The 17,859-nt window shown below is 51.5% G+C and overlaps 1 protein-coding gene across 1 annotated transcript in view; it reads left to right on the top strand.

The window, feature by feature from the left end:
• Positions 1-11,391, top strand: part of ATP2B2 (ATPase plasma membrane Ca2+ transporting 2) — a 174,497-nt gene extending 163,106 nt beyond the window's left edge. The window contains exons 22-25 of the mRNA XM_036267151.1: positions 1,105-1,287; positions 3,066-3,241; positions 7,479-7,533; positions 10,506-11,391. Coding sequence (XP_036123044.1) covers positions 1,105-1,287; positions 3,066-3,241; positions 7,479-7,533; positions 10,506-10,817 — 726 coding nt within the window. The 3' untranslated portion in view covers positions 10,818-11,391. The remainder of the gene's footprint in view (positions 1-1,104; positions 1,288-3,065; positions 3,242-7,478; positions 7,534-10,505) is intronic.
• The last annotated feature ends 6,468 nt before the right edge of the window (positions 11,392-17,859 follow it).

Below are 17,859 nucleotides of genomic sequence, written 5' to 3'. Positions count from 1 at the left end.
GGGTGCTTGTGAGACGCCCTGAGCCAGATCCGGGGCTAAAGGGGCTTGATTCCCAAGGTGCTCTGTCATCCAGGCAGGGGGCCCCCATGGGCTTGAGACAATGTTCTTGCCTCCAAGCTGTTCCCAGGCTCGAGTGGGACATTCCAGTGGCCGAGATTAACTAGAAGATAAAGAAAGTTTAGTTTTATTCAAAAGAAACTTCTTTAAAGTTTGGGGCTTCTTTGGAGGGTTGATAAACGAGATTTGACTCAGCAACCCCATTCCCTGGGCCAGGCCATCTTCATCCCCCTGGGACCCACACCCTTAGAGAGCTCGAGGTGTCTGGGTGAACAGACTCCTAATGCCTATGGATGATGCCAGCAGGCAATGCCCACCTTAAACTCCCAGAGAACCCCTGAGGCCGAGTGTCCAGGCCAGCCCGTCTGTCCCTACAGGAGATGCAAGAGGCCTCTGACCTCTGCCACCCAGCTCCCCTCCTTGAGGGCCTGCCTCCCAAGCCTCAGCCCCGGGGACAAACCCTTTGGAGGAAGAGTAGGAATGAAGGCACACCCCCTTCTCATGTTGTTTTCCCTTGTTGGAAAGGCAGCCATTCCCAGAGTCCCCACATTGACTCTTCCCCAGGCACCCAGGCCTTGATCCCCTGTTGCTCATGTTGGGTACCCAGGACCCAGTGACCTCAGGAAGAGTGAGCCCTGAAGCCTGAGGGCCAGCCAGGTTCGTGTATGGCAACTTAGACATACCACCTCACTTAACCCTCCAGCCCTGAGAACTGCCCTCGGCTTTACAGACGGGAAAACCAGAGCTCAGAGAGGTGATATGACTTGCCCAAGGTCACATGTCCTGTAAGGTCTGGAGTATTCAAAATCACATCTGCCCAGCTCCTGAAAGCCAAGATTTTCCACCGTGTCCCCATGACTCTGGATGAGTGAATGAATTAAAAAGAAAATTAATAAGAAATTTAAAGATTAAATTGGGATGAGTTAAGGAGTGAATTGAGCATGTAAGTAGGTAATTAGGTCAGAGAGGGGAAGTTGGGGGAGCAGGGAGGGGAGCAGGGACTGAAGGACAGCCCCCGTTTCCCTGACGTTGCTGGGTCCCCTGCAGGTCATCGCCACCATTCCGACCAGCAGGCTCAAGTTCCTCAAGGAGGCAGGCAGGCTCACGCAGAAGGAGGAGATTCCGGAGGAGGAGCTCAACGAGGACGTGGAGGAGATAGACCACGCTGAGCGAGAGCTGCGGCGAGGCCAGATCCTATGGTTCCGAGGCCTGAATCGGATCCAGACGCAGGTACAGGAGGCTCCCAGAGCGAGCCCACGCCTGGCCGGCGGCAGGTGACGGAGAGGCACGTGCTCCACGCCTTGTCCCAGAGCCCCAGAGGTCTGGGCCAGACTCGCTCTCACCGTCTCACCAGCTGTCCGCACACCCACGTTCCTCACACGCACTCAGGTGGCCGCTGGAGGAACGGCGGCCTCCTCAAGATCGTTCCACATTACCTTCTCGGCCAGCAAGGGCTCCGACTGGGGTGTCCAGAGGGTTGCCCGAGAGCAGGGGAGGGGTTGGCCCTGAGAGCTGAGGTGAGTGAGCAGCTCTGGTCAGGGCTGCTGGGGGGCCTGGGATCAGAGCTGCAGGGACAGCGCAAAGGCTGGGGACTGGTCCCCGGGAGGCCGGGCTGGCGGCTTCCGGCCAGCGTTGACCTCAGATTCTCCTGGGTCCCGGGATCAGCCCATGAGGTCCGGGGGCTTAGATATATCGCACATGTCCTCTTTCTCCACCTTGGGCTTCCGGGTTTCCAGGCAGCTCTAGGGAGCAAAGCTTGGTTTTCCCCCCACACACACAGGCACACACGTGCGCACACCAAAGACACCCGCAGAACACACGTGCAGGGTGCATGTCCAGCACAGAGCTGCGTGGCTGCCACCTGCTACAGCCGTGCAGCCCTCCCCGCACGCCGCAGGCGCTCCAGGAGCGGCCTCTGCCTAGGTTGGGTTGGACTGACATCGTGCTTTCACAGACCCATGAGATGAGGCCGGAGGAGCCTGTGTAACTAAGAGGGTCCGTCTCGTACCCAGACCACCTGGGAGAGCGGCATCTGGCAAGTTTGGAGCCCCCACGCCATCACACCCTGGGAAGTGTTGCACAGTTCCACCCCGACCCTTCCTGGTGGCCTAGCGCTCATTAATAAATATAACAAACAGTCGGTCACCGGGGCTGCCTCACACCCACAATGCACCGTCCCAAACACCATCTCAGTGGCCGTCACCGCCCCCTGAGAGGTGACCGAGGTCCAGGAGACAGCCCTTTCTGAGAGCTGGGGTGGGGGACAGGGGCAGGTTTCAGACCCAGAGCCACCTGATGCTGCCTGAGCTTTCCTCCTCGGCAAGAACCCGGCACCCTGCCCTCTGGGGCAGCTCTCAGTGCACATGGCCCTGGTGCTGTCACCTGGCCACAAAGCCTTTCAGGGGTCTCTAGAGCGCAGGACACCGGGACTAATTTTTTGAGTAGGCACAAGTGCCTCCCCAACTTGGCTCTTATGGAAAACTAATGTGGACCAGGTGCTTTGCCACTCACAGAAAACCCTGCCAGGTAGGTGGCATTGCCCCTTCTGAAGGACAAGAAGCTACACTCAGAGAGGTGACTTGCCCAAAGTCATCTAGCTTGTAAGTGGCATAGCCGAGATTTGGACCAATGTCTGTCCGTCCACCCAGAGCCCCCACCATACCACTCAGGCTCCACACCTGTCCCCAAGGGGCTAAGCACCCCTCTTGCTTCTAAACACCACGTTGAATCACCCCAGGCACCAGCCAGCCCACTAGCCCCTGAGCCACTAGCGCAGAACAAAGGCCAGGCCCTGTGTCCTCCTCGGGACCCTGGGGCTGCAGATGGGCCCAGAACTGAGCAAACCTCTTTCAGAGCCTTGGAGTGTGTCTGGTACTTTTTGTTTTGATTTCGGTGCCGTCGTCATTGTTGCCGTGGCTGCGGCTGTTCTCGTGGCATTGCGCCTGTCAGTCGTGTAGCTGTTGTGTTCGTTCTTCTCGCAACTTGTCTCGTTCTCTCCTCCGTTGCAGATTGAAGTAGTCAATACTTTCAAGAGCGGGGCCTCCTTTCAGGGGGCCCTGCGGAGACAGTCCTCCGTCACCAGCCAGAGCCAGGACGTAGCCAATCTCTCTAGCCCTAGTCACGTGTCGTTGTCCAATGCTCTTTCCTCTCCGACCAGCCTTCCTCCTGCTGCAGCTGGGCGTGAGTGTGAATTTTTACCGCCTCGGGCACCACCGACGCTAGCGCCGGGCGGGCAGGCGGGCAGGGGCCGGGGCACCAAGGACATGGGGGGCAGCCAGTCACGGTTAGGCCCAGGGGGCTGAGGGGCCATTGTTGGTCAGAAGACCATAGCCAGTGATGGGGTGGCCCTTGGTGGGCCAGGGTCGGCTGGGGTCAGAGTTAGGGGTTACAACCAGTCAGTTAGGGGGTCGTGAGGGTCACAAGTAGTCAAAAAGTCTGGGTCAGTCAAAGGATCATCATCACTCAGGAAGGTTTCAGTAATTAAATGCCTCATTGCACTACACGGTCACAGCAGCCAAAGGAGAGCAGTCAGCCAGGGGGTTCAAGGTGTCCCAATCGGTCTAGGGTCATACTCAGTCTCAAGAAGCCTGGCTCACGAGGACAAGGGTCAGAGTTGGCCAGGAGGTCAGACTGCAGCCAAAGTCAGGCAAAGGGTTACCATGGTTCAAGGCCCTCAGGGGTCACAGTCAGTTATAGTGGGGTCCAGCCAAGAGAGGGCTCACTGTAGGTCAGAGGTCACAGCCAGTCTGGAGCTCCCAGGATATCACAGCCTGCAGGCCCTGCACCCAGTGGTTCAGAAGCCTCTGCACACCCAACAGCATCAGCTGCCTTACACACTCTTCCCTGCCATGCTGATGGTCTGACCCCTTCCTCGAAGGGACAAGGCCCCTAACCCATTCAGCCTGACCTCAGGTAGAAAACAGTAGGCCAAGCTTCACATCTTGGCTGAGTCCAGAAGGCCCTGAGGGATCTGGTCGAACCCTTGGCTTCCTGCCTTCCTTACCTCAGAGGTAGCCAGGGACTCTGACCCCCTTCATCATCTCCCTCCTCCTTCATCTTCTTATGCCACCACTTTTGACCTGGGTCTCTCATCTCTGGCCTTGTCCAGAGCTTTCTGAATCCCTATGGCTTCAGGTCCCAGAGGGAATAGGAAGTCTCTATTTACCACCTGCCTCTCTTTCCTTATCTCCAAACTGCAAGAGAGCCCGATTCTGGTCTTCGCAGATCGCCACAATGTATCCACTTAGTCAGCCCTTGGACTTATTTGGGAGAAATAGACTCCAGCCTCATCTCTTGATACTTTTTTTTTTTTTTAATATCCTCACCCGAGGACATTTTTCCTTTTTTTTTTGTTCAGGTAGAGTGGGAGGGAGAGAGAGGAACAGAGAGAGAGAGAGAGAAACATCGATGTGAAAGGGACACATCGAGTGGCTGCCACCCGCACAACCGACCAGGGCCGGGGACAAACTGCAACCGAGGTACGCGCCCTTAGCGGGAACCGAACCCGGGTCTCTCAGGACCGCAGGCCGACGCTCTAACCGCTGAGCCAAACCGGCCAGGGCTCTTGATACTTTATAAGGTGCCTCTACCCCCATCCAAACATAGAACACCCATCACACACGTCCCAGGCCACTGAACAGGAGAGGATCTGTGTGCTAGGTGGGAACTGTGCCATCTGGGCCCTCCGGCAGGGGGCACAAGCCACAGAGAGCCTAGTGATGACATACGTTCATGCCCCGTGACCTTTCTGTGGATGCAGCCTGCCAGGTATGCATGATGACAGGAAGGATGCAGAAAAGGTGGGAGAGCCCCTTCTTGTTCATCATCACAAACCACAGTAATGGGGAGGCCAGACTAGCCACCGTGAAGTGCAGATGTATTTGAGCAGATGGTGTCCAGGGTCGCATGTTTGTGAGGCATCACTAAGGAAATCACTCAGGACAGGAAGCACTTTGGTCCCATCCTCTCCCCTTCACATCAGAGAGCCCTCGCCTTGGTGGGAGGCCCTCACCCAGCTGACCTACTTCTGCTTCAGCTTAGCTCTGGCCTTGCTCAGTGACACCACCTGTCTTGAAGTACTGTGACCAAAAATGTTCTGGCCTGAAGAGCCACTTGGGAAAGAACCCATTCCTTTGGCTCCTGCTACCCCTCCTGGTGACACCTGCATCTCTCTGGCTGGGTCTGACCACCAGAAGTCTAGCTTGAGTGCACACCTAGTTTTTTGTCCCACCCTGGTTCAGCCTCCTTGAAGCATCACAAAAGAGCCTCTCTGGCATCCTGCCTCGCAGCCTCGGAAAGTCTTCCCCGGGTTTACCCCCCACCTCTTAGCTTTCACAGCCTAGAAGGGAGAGCTCAGTCATCTCAAACCTTGGCAACTGAATGCTCATCACTTCTGTCATTTATAAAGCCATTCAGTAAGGCCAGTCCTGGGACTGTCAATTCTTAGTGCTTCTTCAGAGAAATGCCCATTTCTGCCCAGCCTTCACTTTCTATCTCTAAGCAATCTCCTTCCAGGCCAGATTGATCCCTTTACCCCATGGTGACCCCAACTTTGGAGCAGCCTTTGACAGGCGCCTGTAACCTTGACCCTTCATTCTCTCAGAGGACCCAAAGGGGCTGGTCAGGCACAGCTCCCTCCCCCAGCCACCACCTTGCCTCTCCCCCAGGAATCACACCCTCTTGCATTCCTACTCTCTATTGTAGAATCCAGCCTGTAATTCTGGGTCCCTTCTCGGGCCCTTTCTTGGGCCTATGGTCTCAGAAAGAACCTGACTGTCCCCCTGCCCAAGGGTACTGGTTCCACAGGGATCACAACCTCTGTGGTTTCAAAACACACATTTTAGTCAACACAATCACAATGCAAACTCTAAATAAATATCCTCTAGTTCCTCTTTTGCTGAAATAGTTTCTGTAATAATGTCACATCCTCTGGTCTCCAAGGACTCTGTGGTCCCGCTAGGCCCCAGGCAGGGTCCCTTCAAAAGCTGAAAGGCTTTCTTCTCACAGGCAGGTGTGACGCAGGCAGCCAGGAAATCAGACTGGGTGGGAGGACTGGGTGGGAGGACTCGGTGGGCTGCCTCTCGCCTCCTCTGGTCAGGATCCTCTTCCTGGGGCTTCTCCAGCAGAGGAGGGTGGCCCCGCGCATGCTGAGTCAGAAACCCCTGGGTCTGTGTGCTCTGAAAGAGTCGAACCTGGTCCCCTGAGTTATCAAGAGTTGGCTACGAAGGCCAGGGGCAGGGCAGTGTGTGCTTGGGCTGATTTCTGACTCAGGACATTGGGGTGAGGAACCCCCCACCACATCACACATCCCTCCCCAGCACCACTGTGAGATGAAGGGCCCCAGGCAGACCAATGCATGGGTCACAGGACAGCCCCATCAGACAGGCATCAGGAATGTTCGGGAGGGAACTCGGGTCTGCTCTCTCGCTTTCCTCTTCTGACTTACTCAAAATCAAGTTTGTTCCCCCAGAAGCTTAATAACACACCCCTAACACCTTATATTGAGCCTCACTCAACATCTTCCCAAGCAGTTGCCTACATCCTTCACTTCACATATGCCTCACAACTGAAATAGGGGGAGTGGGGATCTGCCAATACATCCATTTAACTTAGAAAGACACAGGCTCAGAGAAGTGGATTGACTCACCCAAGATCACACAGCAAGTGAGTGGCAAGAAGTCCAACTGCAAAGTCCCTCCTTTTCCCTACCATCCCTACCACTTCCCAGACAAGCACACAGACCTGGAGCCCACAGAGGTTGAATTTCCATTCCGGAACCAGTACCCACACCCACAGCCTCATCTAGCAAAAAAAAAAAAAAAGAGAGAGAGAGAGAGAGAGAAACAATCCTCTGGGGTCTAGAGACCAGGAAAGTTGCTTCTCTCCTTGAATCTCACCAGCCTGGCAGGGACGGGAAAAGGGCACCTTCCCACCAGTGATCAAGGACAAAATCAGCATCCAGCTCTTGGATCCAAGGCCAAGCTGCACAGACCCTCTGCCTTGTTCCCCTCAGATTCCTAACCCATCTCAAGCCACCTTTGTACTTAGAAAGTTTGTAGCAGACTCCATGCTCATCAATGAAAATCCTGCTCCTTCAAACCAATCAGGCCATGAGCATCAGACGCCTACCTCCAGCACCAGCCACTTTCTGGACGCTGCCCCCACTAGATAGAGCCTCTCCGACCCCACTGCCCCTTCAGACTCCAGGCTCTGAGGACTGCTGGAGCAAGGAGCGTGCATCGCAGGGGGGGGAGGGGGGGCGGGGGGAGCGTAGGCGAGGAAAGAAAGCTGGACCTCTCCTTAGCATGTTGGTAACTAGTTTAGTGCAGCCTTGGGGTGTCGAGAAAAATGGCTTGCTTCTGGGGAGGGTGGGGCCCTAGACCTCTCTGCTTTCTGAATATTCCATGTGTTTGTTTCCCTAGAGGGCTAGAGAACCCTGGACACAGAGTTCAGCAAGAGAGAGTGAAATTAAAAGAGGTTGTGAGTCTTTAACCTTGAGCCTGAAATGAATGTGAATCAATCCCAGACTCTTGGCTTCCTTGAAGCCGGGTAAACATTCGAGTATGTCGAACGTCCCAGACCCGGGCCTCTGCATTTCCTCAGAGCCCTCCAACAACAGGCCTGGCCCCTGCTCCCTTTGTGTGGATGAAACCAAACACCTCACCCCCATGCCCAAATGCGCTGGCTCGCACAGGCAAAACCCTATCTTCAAAGTAGGCAGGAAGGGGAGACGGAAGAGCTTTTTTTCTTCCCACATTTTTTTCCATTTCAGCCGCGGAGAGAACCGAAGTGGAGACTTGAGATGGCCGTGGCTGGGTGTCCCAAAAAGTCTTGTCCCCACAGTCTTGTCCAGAGCAGTTCATTCTTTCTGTTGTCTCCATGCCAGGGGGAGGGGGAGGGGCCTGCATCTCATTGTGTGTTGTCCCCTCTGCGTTGTCAGTCACATGACAGAGTCCTGCCACCATCCCTCCTCCTTCACCAGGCACTGTGGCTGGAATCTTATTACAGATCAGCCTCCGAACTTTCTGGGCACTAGGCTAGGCAGTACTATGATCATTAGTATTCCCATTTTACAGATAAGAAAACTGAGGCCTGAAACACCTTTTTTGTTGTTTTCACTTAACCAAGGAGTAATGACCCACTACTTATCAGGAGATCAGAATATTTAATAATCTCTACAGAGCCACAAATACAGAGTCCAAGGAGAAAGAAATCTCAGGCAGCCAACTGGCCAGCATGATGGAGCACCAGCACCAAGCGCAGCACTAATGGCTGGCTCTCATTTGGCACCTGATGTCTCTCATTTATTTTATTTTTTTAAATCCTCAGCTGAGGATACCTTTTTCCATATATCTTCAGATAGAGTGGAAGAGAGAGAGAAATATCAGTGTGAGAGAGACACATCGATTGGTTGCCTCCTGCACCACCCCGACCACGACCGGGGACTGAACCACCACTGAGGTACGTGCCCTTGATTGGAATCAAGCTCGAGACTCTTTGGTCTGTGGGCCGATGCTCTACCACTGAGCCAAACCGGCCAGGGCTCTGATGCCTCTCATTTAAACCACGATTCCAAAAGGCAGGATTCCCTGGAGTCCCTGCCCAAATCACATAAGAAGGAGACGGACAGAGATGCTTTTGAGAAGACAAGGAAAAGTCAGAACTAGTAAGTGATGGCCGACATCAAAGGAGAAGAACTTAGTTTAAAAAATCAAAACTGTGGGATCTTATACAAGACCAAAAAGATTCTTAACAGAGTTCAGTTCTTCTCTGTGTACTCTAAATCAAAAGGCAGGGGAGCATATAATGTGCTTTAGAAAAACTCCCCTCTGAGCTCTGACACATAAAACCATCAGCCACAGTCATCAAGAAAATTCATTTCCATGGACAGGCCTTCCCACCTGTGCCCCACCAAGGAGCTGCCTGGAGTTCACTGAGAGTTCCACAAATCCTAGGGCTGCAAGGGCCTCGCCCTGTCCTCTGCCCTCACAGGCCATGCAGGTGCCCTTGGGACCACAGCCACCTCGGCTGAGGCTCTGCTCCTTGGAGGCACAGATGCTGCCTTGTTTTTCCCCGCCACTGGCTCTGATGTGAGGTCAGGCTAGAAAAAGAGAAAGAAGCACCTTTGTCCCAAGTCCCTTCAGCCCCTTGAGATAACAATCACAGCTTCTCCTCCTAGGAGTCCAGAGGAGGGACCCCTCTCTTCAAAGTGAGGGTCCTGTTCCTCTGCACCCCGCGAGGCAGGACAGAGCTCTGATGGCCAGTGAGGGAGTGTGGCTTATCCACTGTCAAGGCACCCGAAGTGGCAGAGCTAGGACCGAGACTCCAAGTCCAGTGCTCTTTCCACTAGCCCAGAAGACACAATGCCTCACTCCTTCCATTCCTCAGAGAACCACAGGTTCCAGCTGAGATCCAGAAAATGGAAGAACTTGCTATTTTGAGCTCAGTTCCCCAACCCCCCTTAGGGCCCCACCCAGGGCTGGGTTTGACTATCTGATTCTGGCCTCATTTTTTGGTTTTGTGTTTTCAAAGCACAAATAAAACAAATACCCCAGGAAATAAGGGACCCCAAAGCCAACTCCAATGACTGGCCAGGGCTTTGAGTCAATACTCGAGTGTTTACCTCCCAAATGCATGAAGGAAAGAAACGTTGGGCACAAACGACCTCCGTTCACATTGTCCAGGCTTCCAAGTGTAGCGTGTGTCTGTCCGTGTGCTGTGTGGTTACTGACGCCGCTGTGGCATGCTCCCACTCCCGAATGTCATCAGTCTGCCGGCTCCTTCGTGCTTTCTGGCTGCCTCTGCTCTGCTCCCCAGAAAGCCCTGAGTTGGCTTTGGTTTGCTTTGCTGCCTCTGGTTTGATGTTCCTGTTCTGTGTTTGGCCCTTGTGTGTTTTCTCTCAGCCTGGTTCATCCATCAGTCTCTGCTTTCTGTTCCTTTTCTGTTTGTGACATGTTATCTGTTCCATGTAATATGGTTTCTTAACTGCGTGTGGTTTTTTTAAGATTAATTTTTTTTAAATAGCCTTTTCTCCTTCCTATTCTGTTCCCACCTGGCCCCATTCCCCTTCTGCATGGTTGAACCTGCTTTAAAGTTAACAAGGCTCAGTCTCTCCCTAGGTCTGGGTGTCCGCCGGAGTGGACTATGCTTCCTCTGACCACTGTTTCCCATCATCTCTTTGATGGGGCTTGATTCCTCCTGTCCTAATATTGTAGTTTTGACCAAAACCAAAGCAATGTTGAAAACCTCATGGATGCATATCCCTGAGCCCCCCTTCCAGTCTTTCCCCTCCTGAACACCCAGTGACTATGGATTCCAGCCACCTGCTGTGCCCTAACCCTCTCCAACCTGACCCTCCTCCGAGCCCCCCAGAGCTCAGCGCGTGTGCGCGCACACACACACACACACACACCAGGGCGCTGCTTCTCACCCCTGTGCTTCCCTTGCAGATCCGCGTCGTGAAGGCGTTTCGTAGCTCTCTCTATGAAGGTCTAGAAAAGCCTGAGTCTCGAACCTCCATCCATAATTTCATGGCTCATCCTGAATTCCGGATCGAAGATTCACAGCCCCACATCCCCCTCATTGACGACACCGACCTGGAAGAAGATGCTGCGCTCAAGCAGAACTCGAGCCCGCCGTCATCGCTCAACAAGAACAACAGCGCCATCGACAGCGGGATCAACCTGACGACCGACACAAGCAAATCAGCTACCTCTTCAAGTCCAGGGAGCCCCATCCACAGCCTGGAGACGTCGCTTTAGCTGAGGACCCCACCGCCACCCACCTTCCCGGGCACCCACCCATCCAGGCACCCAACTCACTCAAGCAGCAACGAGCAACAACAGGAAACCAAATACTGGCGAGAAAACCAACGTTTCCACCCAACAGACCCTTTTTCTGGCTGCGATGCTGTTTGAACTCTTTTTCACTTGGAGGCAAAGGGCGGGATCTCCTCTGGGGGCTTAAGGGAATGAGCGATTTTCCCAGAACGAGCCCTTCCTGGCTCCCGCTCACACATGGACCAGCCATGCGCCCGCCCAGCCGCCATGTCCCCTGCATGAATGTACTGCACACTTCCAGTCCTCCCCTTGTTTGGTTTTGGGGGGTTGGGGAGGGTTTTTTGTTTGTTTTCTTAGGCGGGAACTGCAAACAAGACTCTTTTCTGAGACTATTTATCCAATCCACTGGTCTGTGATTTTTTGAAATGCTTGCAAAGCATGGTCTCAGTTGTATAGGTTAATTTAACAACTTTTTGAAATTGCAGAGCTTAACTCGCCTAGTAGATTTGCACCAATGGAACCGAAGAACTTCATAGACACTCACAAGGTTATATCCATTTCTTTATATCTATATCAACGTATACTTATTCAAGACTGTATACGTCCATATAGATAGGTAGATATATATATATATATAAATATATATACATGGATATATAAAGTTTCTTTGCCGGCATGTTGCCTTGTTTCTGCTTAAATTGCTCTATTTTAACTTATTTATGTCCTAAAAGAAGAATGTAATTTGTTTACAAACCTGTAGATAATGTCTTTGGCTACTTGTATGGTTTAAGAACACTGGTGGCTGAGATGCTATAAAAACAGCTCAGCCCAACAGACGCTTCCCTGGATCACATCCTTGATGTTTTATGACAGCCATGCTCTGATTTTTGCCTGCTATTTCCGTTCAATAATGTCACTACCACAGGAGGCTCAGGCAGAAGCCAAATGCCACCAAGTATCCATCCCGAGGGCTTTAACACCATGCTCCGTAGACAAAGGGAGAGGAGAGAGGAGGCTTCCTGGGCTCCGAGCACTAATGGCCAGCCCAGCCCAAGGATGACGGGATTCACCACACGTTTGTTGAAGACTTTTCTCTCAATGAAACTCGCTTGGGTTTACTAAGAGCATTTCTAAAAGAGGTTCTCTTTGGCACTGTCTGTATGGAGATTAAGGTAGTGTTGCAATATTATAAATGGTATTGTGTTGATTTTTTTTTTTTTTTTTAGTAATTTAGAGGTTTATTTCCTTATTAATTGCAGCATACGAGCTGTTCGCACATGGGATGAGGATCATTATGGCTTGCTGCTTTTATTTTTATTTTTGAAGAAGAATAGCCTTTTTCTCTGCACTACTTAGATCCGAACAAACCTTATGATGTGTATATTGAGATGTATTCAGTGTGATTTTTAAACCAAATTGTCTTCCTCTAGTCACAATATATACTGTAGCCTTGTATCAGCAAGTCCTGCTTTCCCGACAGAAAGCCATTCTGAAACCCTACAGTATCACAGGTGAGAAAAGGAGGTTGTTTTTCCCTCAAGACAATTACAGCACTAGTAATCCCACGTAATAAGAGCTTCTTTCATTGTATGTCAGCCTCTTAACTGCTAAGCACTTTGTGGGTATCAGCTTTTTTCATAAAAGAACTTTTGTATTTAATACAAAGTTTGCTTTGAGACTTTTCAGCATACGATCTTTTTCCATAAACTTGTACAGTGCAAAAGACATTTTGAATACCATGATCGATGATGTCCCATGCTTCAAGAAAAACCAAACACTTTCCACCTCGCTTGTGAAATTCATTCCTCATACCGACCTTCCCACAGATGCTCTGCATCAGCCCGGCCCCTTCCCTCCTCCTGGCCCAGAGAATTCTTCCACACACAAGATGAGAGCCACTCGGGAAAAGAGCCATAGTCAGCTGGGAGGGCCTACATCTGGACGACTGTGGAGAAACCTGAGGGTTTGGGATCCCAAGTCAGCCCATCCCACCTGGCGAAACCTTCCTGGAAGGAGGACCTTCTTTGCGCAAGAGCATCACCTGAATGTCGTGAAGAAACATCTCTGAATGTACCCAGCAGAGGAAACTGCATCCCCACAGGGGTGACCAGCCCTCAGACAGGCTTCTTGGATTCCAAAACACCACCACCAAAAGCCAGCCTACTGCTCTTCTGACTTCCTAGAAAGGAAAGACCTGCACATGGATAGCACGGGCAGTCTTGGAACATGATGGGTTTTGTAGTTTCCTTTCTCAAGGTTTTCCATCTCCCCCCATTCTTTGTTTCGGTCTTGTGTCCCTGACCTCGTTCCACGACACTGGGAAAGCTGCCCTTGCTCATCATGCTCCCTGTTTATTTGGAGCCCGGATGCAAGGGGAACAGGAGGGGTTTCTCTGAGTGGATCAGTTTGGGGAACAGGGAGCGATGGAAGCCACCAAGAATGCCCCGCATTAGTGTCGGTCTTTTCTTGTCAGGAATGATGGATGCTCACACACACACACACACACACACACACACACCCTCACTCTGACACTTGCACACACATCCATACACACAGGAAATGATTGGTTTGTCAAAACTCACTGTAGTACATAAAGCTTGCACTCTGTGTCCTATATCTAGCAGCATGGGGTACGTTTGGCAGTTCACCCCATTAGGGGGTAAATAATTTATGACCATTCATCTGTTTTTATGAATTTTTTTATCTAGACAATAACTGTAAATAAAGAACTCACCGTCTCTGTTCATTTAATACTATGCAATGCTTTCAATTGCTGACTCTTCTTACTCCCGCACTGTGGTTCTGAAATGGCTGTGGTTAAAAAAAAAAAAAAAGGCAAAAAACAACATCAAACAGAACATAGTAAATATATATTCTGTAACTAATACTTTTTTCTAGTTTGGGACTGCACCATCCACTTAGCTTCTTTTCTGTGCTCTGGACAAGGGCTCCGGGAGAAGATTCAGTTCTGAGGTCTAAGCTCACCAACTTGTCTCCCCCAATAGATGAGGGAGGAGCAGAGGCCCCATTCAGTGACCCCAAGGGCTGTGGAGTCATCCACCTTTGGAGGTAGGCAGGGAAGAAATCAAGGAGTTTCGCTCCTGCAATACAGGCAGCACTTTCCCTAACTTGATAGCTCCCACCAACCCCTGACCATGGCCCCTCGCCCCCTTGTCCCAACCAGAGCATAGAGTTGGCAAGAGAGAGGTTGCCCTGCTTCTGAGACCAGACCAATGACAGTGACTGCAATAGTGCAAGGACTAGGGATCTGTCTTATCCCAGCCAATGAACAGCCACTCTTTTCCCCAGCCATGTAGTCACCTTTCCCACACACTGGTAGCTGAGATGGAGTTGGGTCTATTTCTGGACTTTTTCTTCTACTCTCTTTCTGGGTACTCATCTGGCACCAGTCACACAATTTTAATTAGTGTTGCTTTTTATAATGTTTTATTATGTGGTAGGATAAGTACCCTTCACTCTTTTTTTAACAAAATTTCCTGGTTATTCTCTCATATCTATTCTTGCCAGTAAACTTTAAAATGTTGCAAGTCCTCCACCCACCTCAAATACTGGGCCCTGTGATTCTGTGTGTAAACATCTTCCCACCGTTGTAAGGAGAAACAAAAAGGGCATCCTGAATCTTGAGGGAAGGTCAACATTCATTTCTTTCTCTCACTTGTTCCCTAAGCCAGGGTGTCATTAGGAGAGGCCACTAACCCCTCCCTCCAATCCCAATTTGGGATCCAAAGTCACCCACCTTGGTTGTGCTAGGGTGGACCCTTTTTTTTTTTAAATCTTCACCTGAGGATATTTTTTCCATTTTTTTATTCAGATCGGGAGGGAGAGAGAGGAAGAGAGAGAGAGAGAGAGAGAGAAACATCGACATGAAAGGGACACATCAAGTGGCTGCCACCCACACGGCCCTGGTTAACTGCAACCAAAGTACATGCCCTTACCAGGAACCGAACCCAGGCCTCTCTGGACCGCAGACCGACGCTCTAACCACTGAGCCAAATCGGCCAGGGCTAGAGTGGACCGTTTATCTGCCCTGGTCCAGATAAGAAAGAGGAGTCTCCCCCAGACCTAGAGTTACCAGAATGTGTGGCCCAGTTGTCTGTATTTCTAATTCTCCTCATGGAGAAATGTTAATTCCCGCCTCCCTTTCCTGAACTGTTTTTTTTTGCTCTTTATTCAAAGTTTTCAGCGGTCATGTGATACGTCCTTTGGGATGCAGCAGTTTCTTGCCTGGACCTTCTCACCACTTTGACTCCCCCTACTGTTGTTCTTGCTCTACTTACAGGAGGCTGTCAAGTGGGCTCACTCTGCCATGCCTCCCATCCAAAACTCTCTCCATAGTGTCCCAGACGCCACCCTTAGAAGATCAGGGCGGGGGGCGGGGTGCATTTCTTCAAGGCTTTTGGGTCTTCCAGAGCCAAGGCCTAAATCAGACAACAGCTGAAAATCCCCATGTCCTTCTAAGCTCCAAAGCAAGCTCTCCTGATTTTGATGTAGAGATCCTATTTGCCCAAGTCGGGGGAGGGGGATACTAGGCCCTGGGTATCAGCCATCACCCCCTCCATCAAAAACAATCTATTTGAGGCTGCTTTGGGACTGCCCTTCTCAGTCCCCTAAGTGTTTTGTAATGCCTGTGGTGCTCTCTCTCCGAACCTTTCCTCTTGGGGGTCGCCACACTTTGCTAACTCTTGTGTGCACATATTTTATAACAGAGTAGCGAGGAAATGGTGCCGCCTTCAGCTTCCACAAGCTACCCAGGCTCTGGGGGGGGGGGGGGGGGGGCTCTGGGACAATCCGGGCTGGGAAGTGACTGTGCTCTTATTGTACACTCTTGATTTCTCTGTATCTCTGGCTTGTGCTTTTTGTAATTAATGGGATTTGTCTGCCTTTTCAACACTATACTGAGCAATAACAATAAATGCACACGTGGAAACGCAGACACGGTACACATCACAAGGCCTTTTTCCGAAAGACAACTGGGTCCCTGCCCTCGTGGATCGGAACTCAGGGGGAAACTGAGTCCCCGGGAGGGGAAGGCACTTTGCCTGAGGGTGCACAGCTCAGTGGGTGGTCGCTCTCCTTCCAGCAAGTCACACCTTTCAAACATCCACCATTTGAGAGAGACAAGTTTAAGCTGCCATGAATCATTAACCTTCTATGGGAAGCAGCTGCCAGTCTCAGACAGCAAGACTTTGGGTGAAGAGGCCTAAGGAGGGAGGAGGAGGAAGAGGTTCAGGGGGCAGAGGCTCTGGGAGGTAGGGGCACAAGTTGGGGAAAGCTCAGAATGGACTGATTTCGGGTCTGGCATTTACCAGAGCAAGGTGATGAAAGATATGGACAAAAAATGTAGGTGGCATCCCCTACTGGGGAGGCAGAAGGGAGACTGGCCCCCTAAATCCCAGTGTTGGTCCAAAGGTTGAGGGGTGCACGTGCACACACCTCACACGCACACTAAATCCCAGCTCTTCTTAGGGAGAACTGATCCCCAGTTTAAGCACCATAGGCCCATCCAACTTCCAAACAGTTTCACATCCAGGTCCATTTAATCCCAACATCAACTTTCAGAGGAGGTATTCGTGTAATACCCACTTAATAGAAGAGAAGACAGCAGCTCAGAGTGCTAAAGGGTGTGCCCACCAAGTAAGTAGGAGATAGAGCACTGATACCTAGCAGTCTATATGCCAGAATTGGCACTCAAAACCTCTATATTATAATGCCTTTCAGTCCCACCAGCAACTACCTTAATGAATAAGATACAGTTGCATTACTTGTCCCAAATCTCCAATCTCTCCAACTTCAATGCCTATACCAAGGAATTCTTTTAATAACAACTATGCATTGTATTTGTGGTACATCTAATATGCCATTGTTCCCATTTTCTACTCAAGGAAAGCAAGGCTCATGGAGAAGGATATGACCTTATCACCCAGAGAATCAGTGGCGCAAGTACAAATCCAAGTCCAGGGCCTGTCCCTTGAGAAACAGGAAACCCAAGAGCCCCCTGGCCCCTTTGTTCCCTGCTCCATCCTAAGCACCACCCCTTCACACCCTTGCACCCCTGCAGTATTTCTCCATTAGAGGGAAATAAAGAGTCATGAAAGCTGGGGTGGGGGTGACAGGGCGGTGGTTGCCCAGAGGCCCAGCCCTGAGTTCTATAAGACCCACACCCCTGGGCCCTCTCCCAAGCTCCTTAATGGTCTGGGTCTAGCACACTTTCTGAGACTTACCATCTTCCCTCTAGTAATGACCATGTCCAGCCAGGGTTCTTCCCTCTAGTTACAGGAGAAGAACCTGAGGAACTGTGACTTACCCAAGGGGAGCCTAGGCTCCAGCCTAAGTCACTAAACTCCTAAGAGAGGCCCAGGGCTGCCAGACCTGAGGGGAGCCCCTAGGCTCTGTCAGAGTGCAGCATTCTCACTGTGCTTGTGGGAAGCCAGGGACCTAAGGGTTATGAACACTGGGGGTTGAATCCTGGGCTCCAGCTGCAGAAGCCTGGCTGAGATTCCTCTTTGCCTGGGGGAATCTACCTGATGGGCCAGACTCACTGGATCCCAGAATTGGGAAGGGGCAGTTTGGAGGCATGGGTCTCAGGGCTTGGAGACGGCAGAGCAAGAGGGCTCAGCCTCTAGAAGAGGGATTCTTCTAGCCTTCTCTGCGTCTGTGGCCAGCCTTGGGTCCTGAGGAGGGACTGACAACAAGGAAGCACCAGTCTACCCAGTACCCAAAATATTGATCATCCTTCAGTGTTCATCATAAAGCCAGTCGCACCCAGAACCACAGGGAAACAGGTGAAGCTGTAGTTATGACTCTTTTATTTCACCTAAGGATCTCGGGGCGGGGAGAGTTCAGGAGAGAAGACCGGCTAGAGCTCCAGACACCAAAAGCTTTGGAAAACGAGAGATCCTCTGCGGGTCTCGCGCGTTCCTCGCGGAGAGGGGCGGGCCCGGAGGAGGGCGGGGCATTGCCCCTGAAAGGCCCGGAACCTTTGTGCGGGCGGAGCGCTTTGCTG

Source organism: Molossus molossus, unplaced genomic scaffold (assembly GCF_014108415.1).
Source record: "Molossus molossus isolate mMolMol1 unplaced genomic scaffold, mMolMol1.p scaffold_m16_p_18, whole genome shotgun sequence".
Classification (NCBI taxonomy): Eukaryota; Metazoa; Chordata; class Mammalia; order Chiroptera; family Molossidae; genus Molossus; species Molossus molossus.
This window is presented reverse-complemented; position numbering and strand designations above follow the sequence as displayed.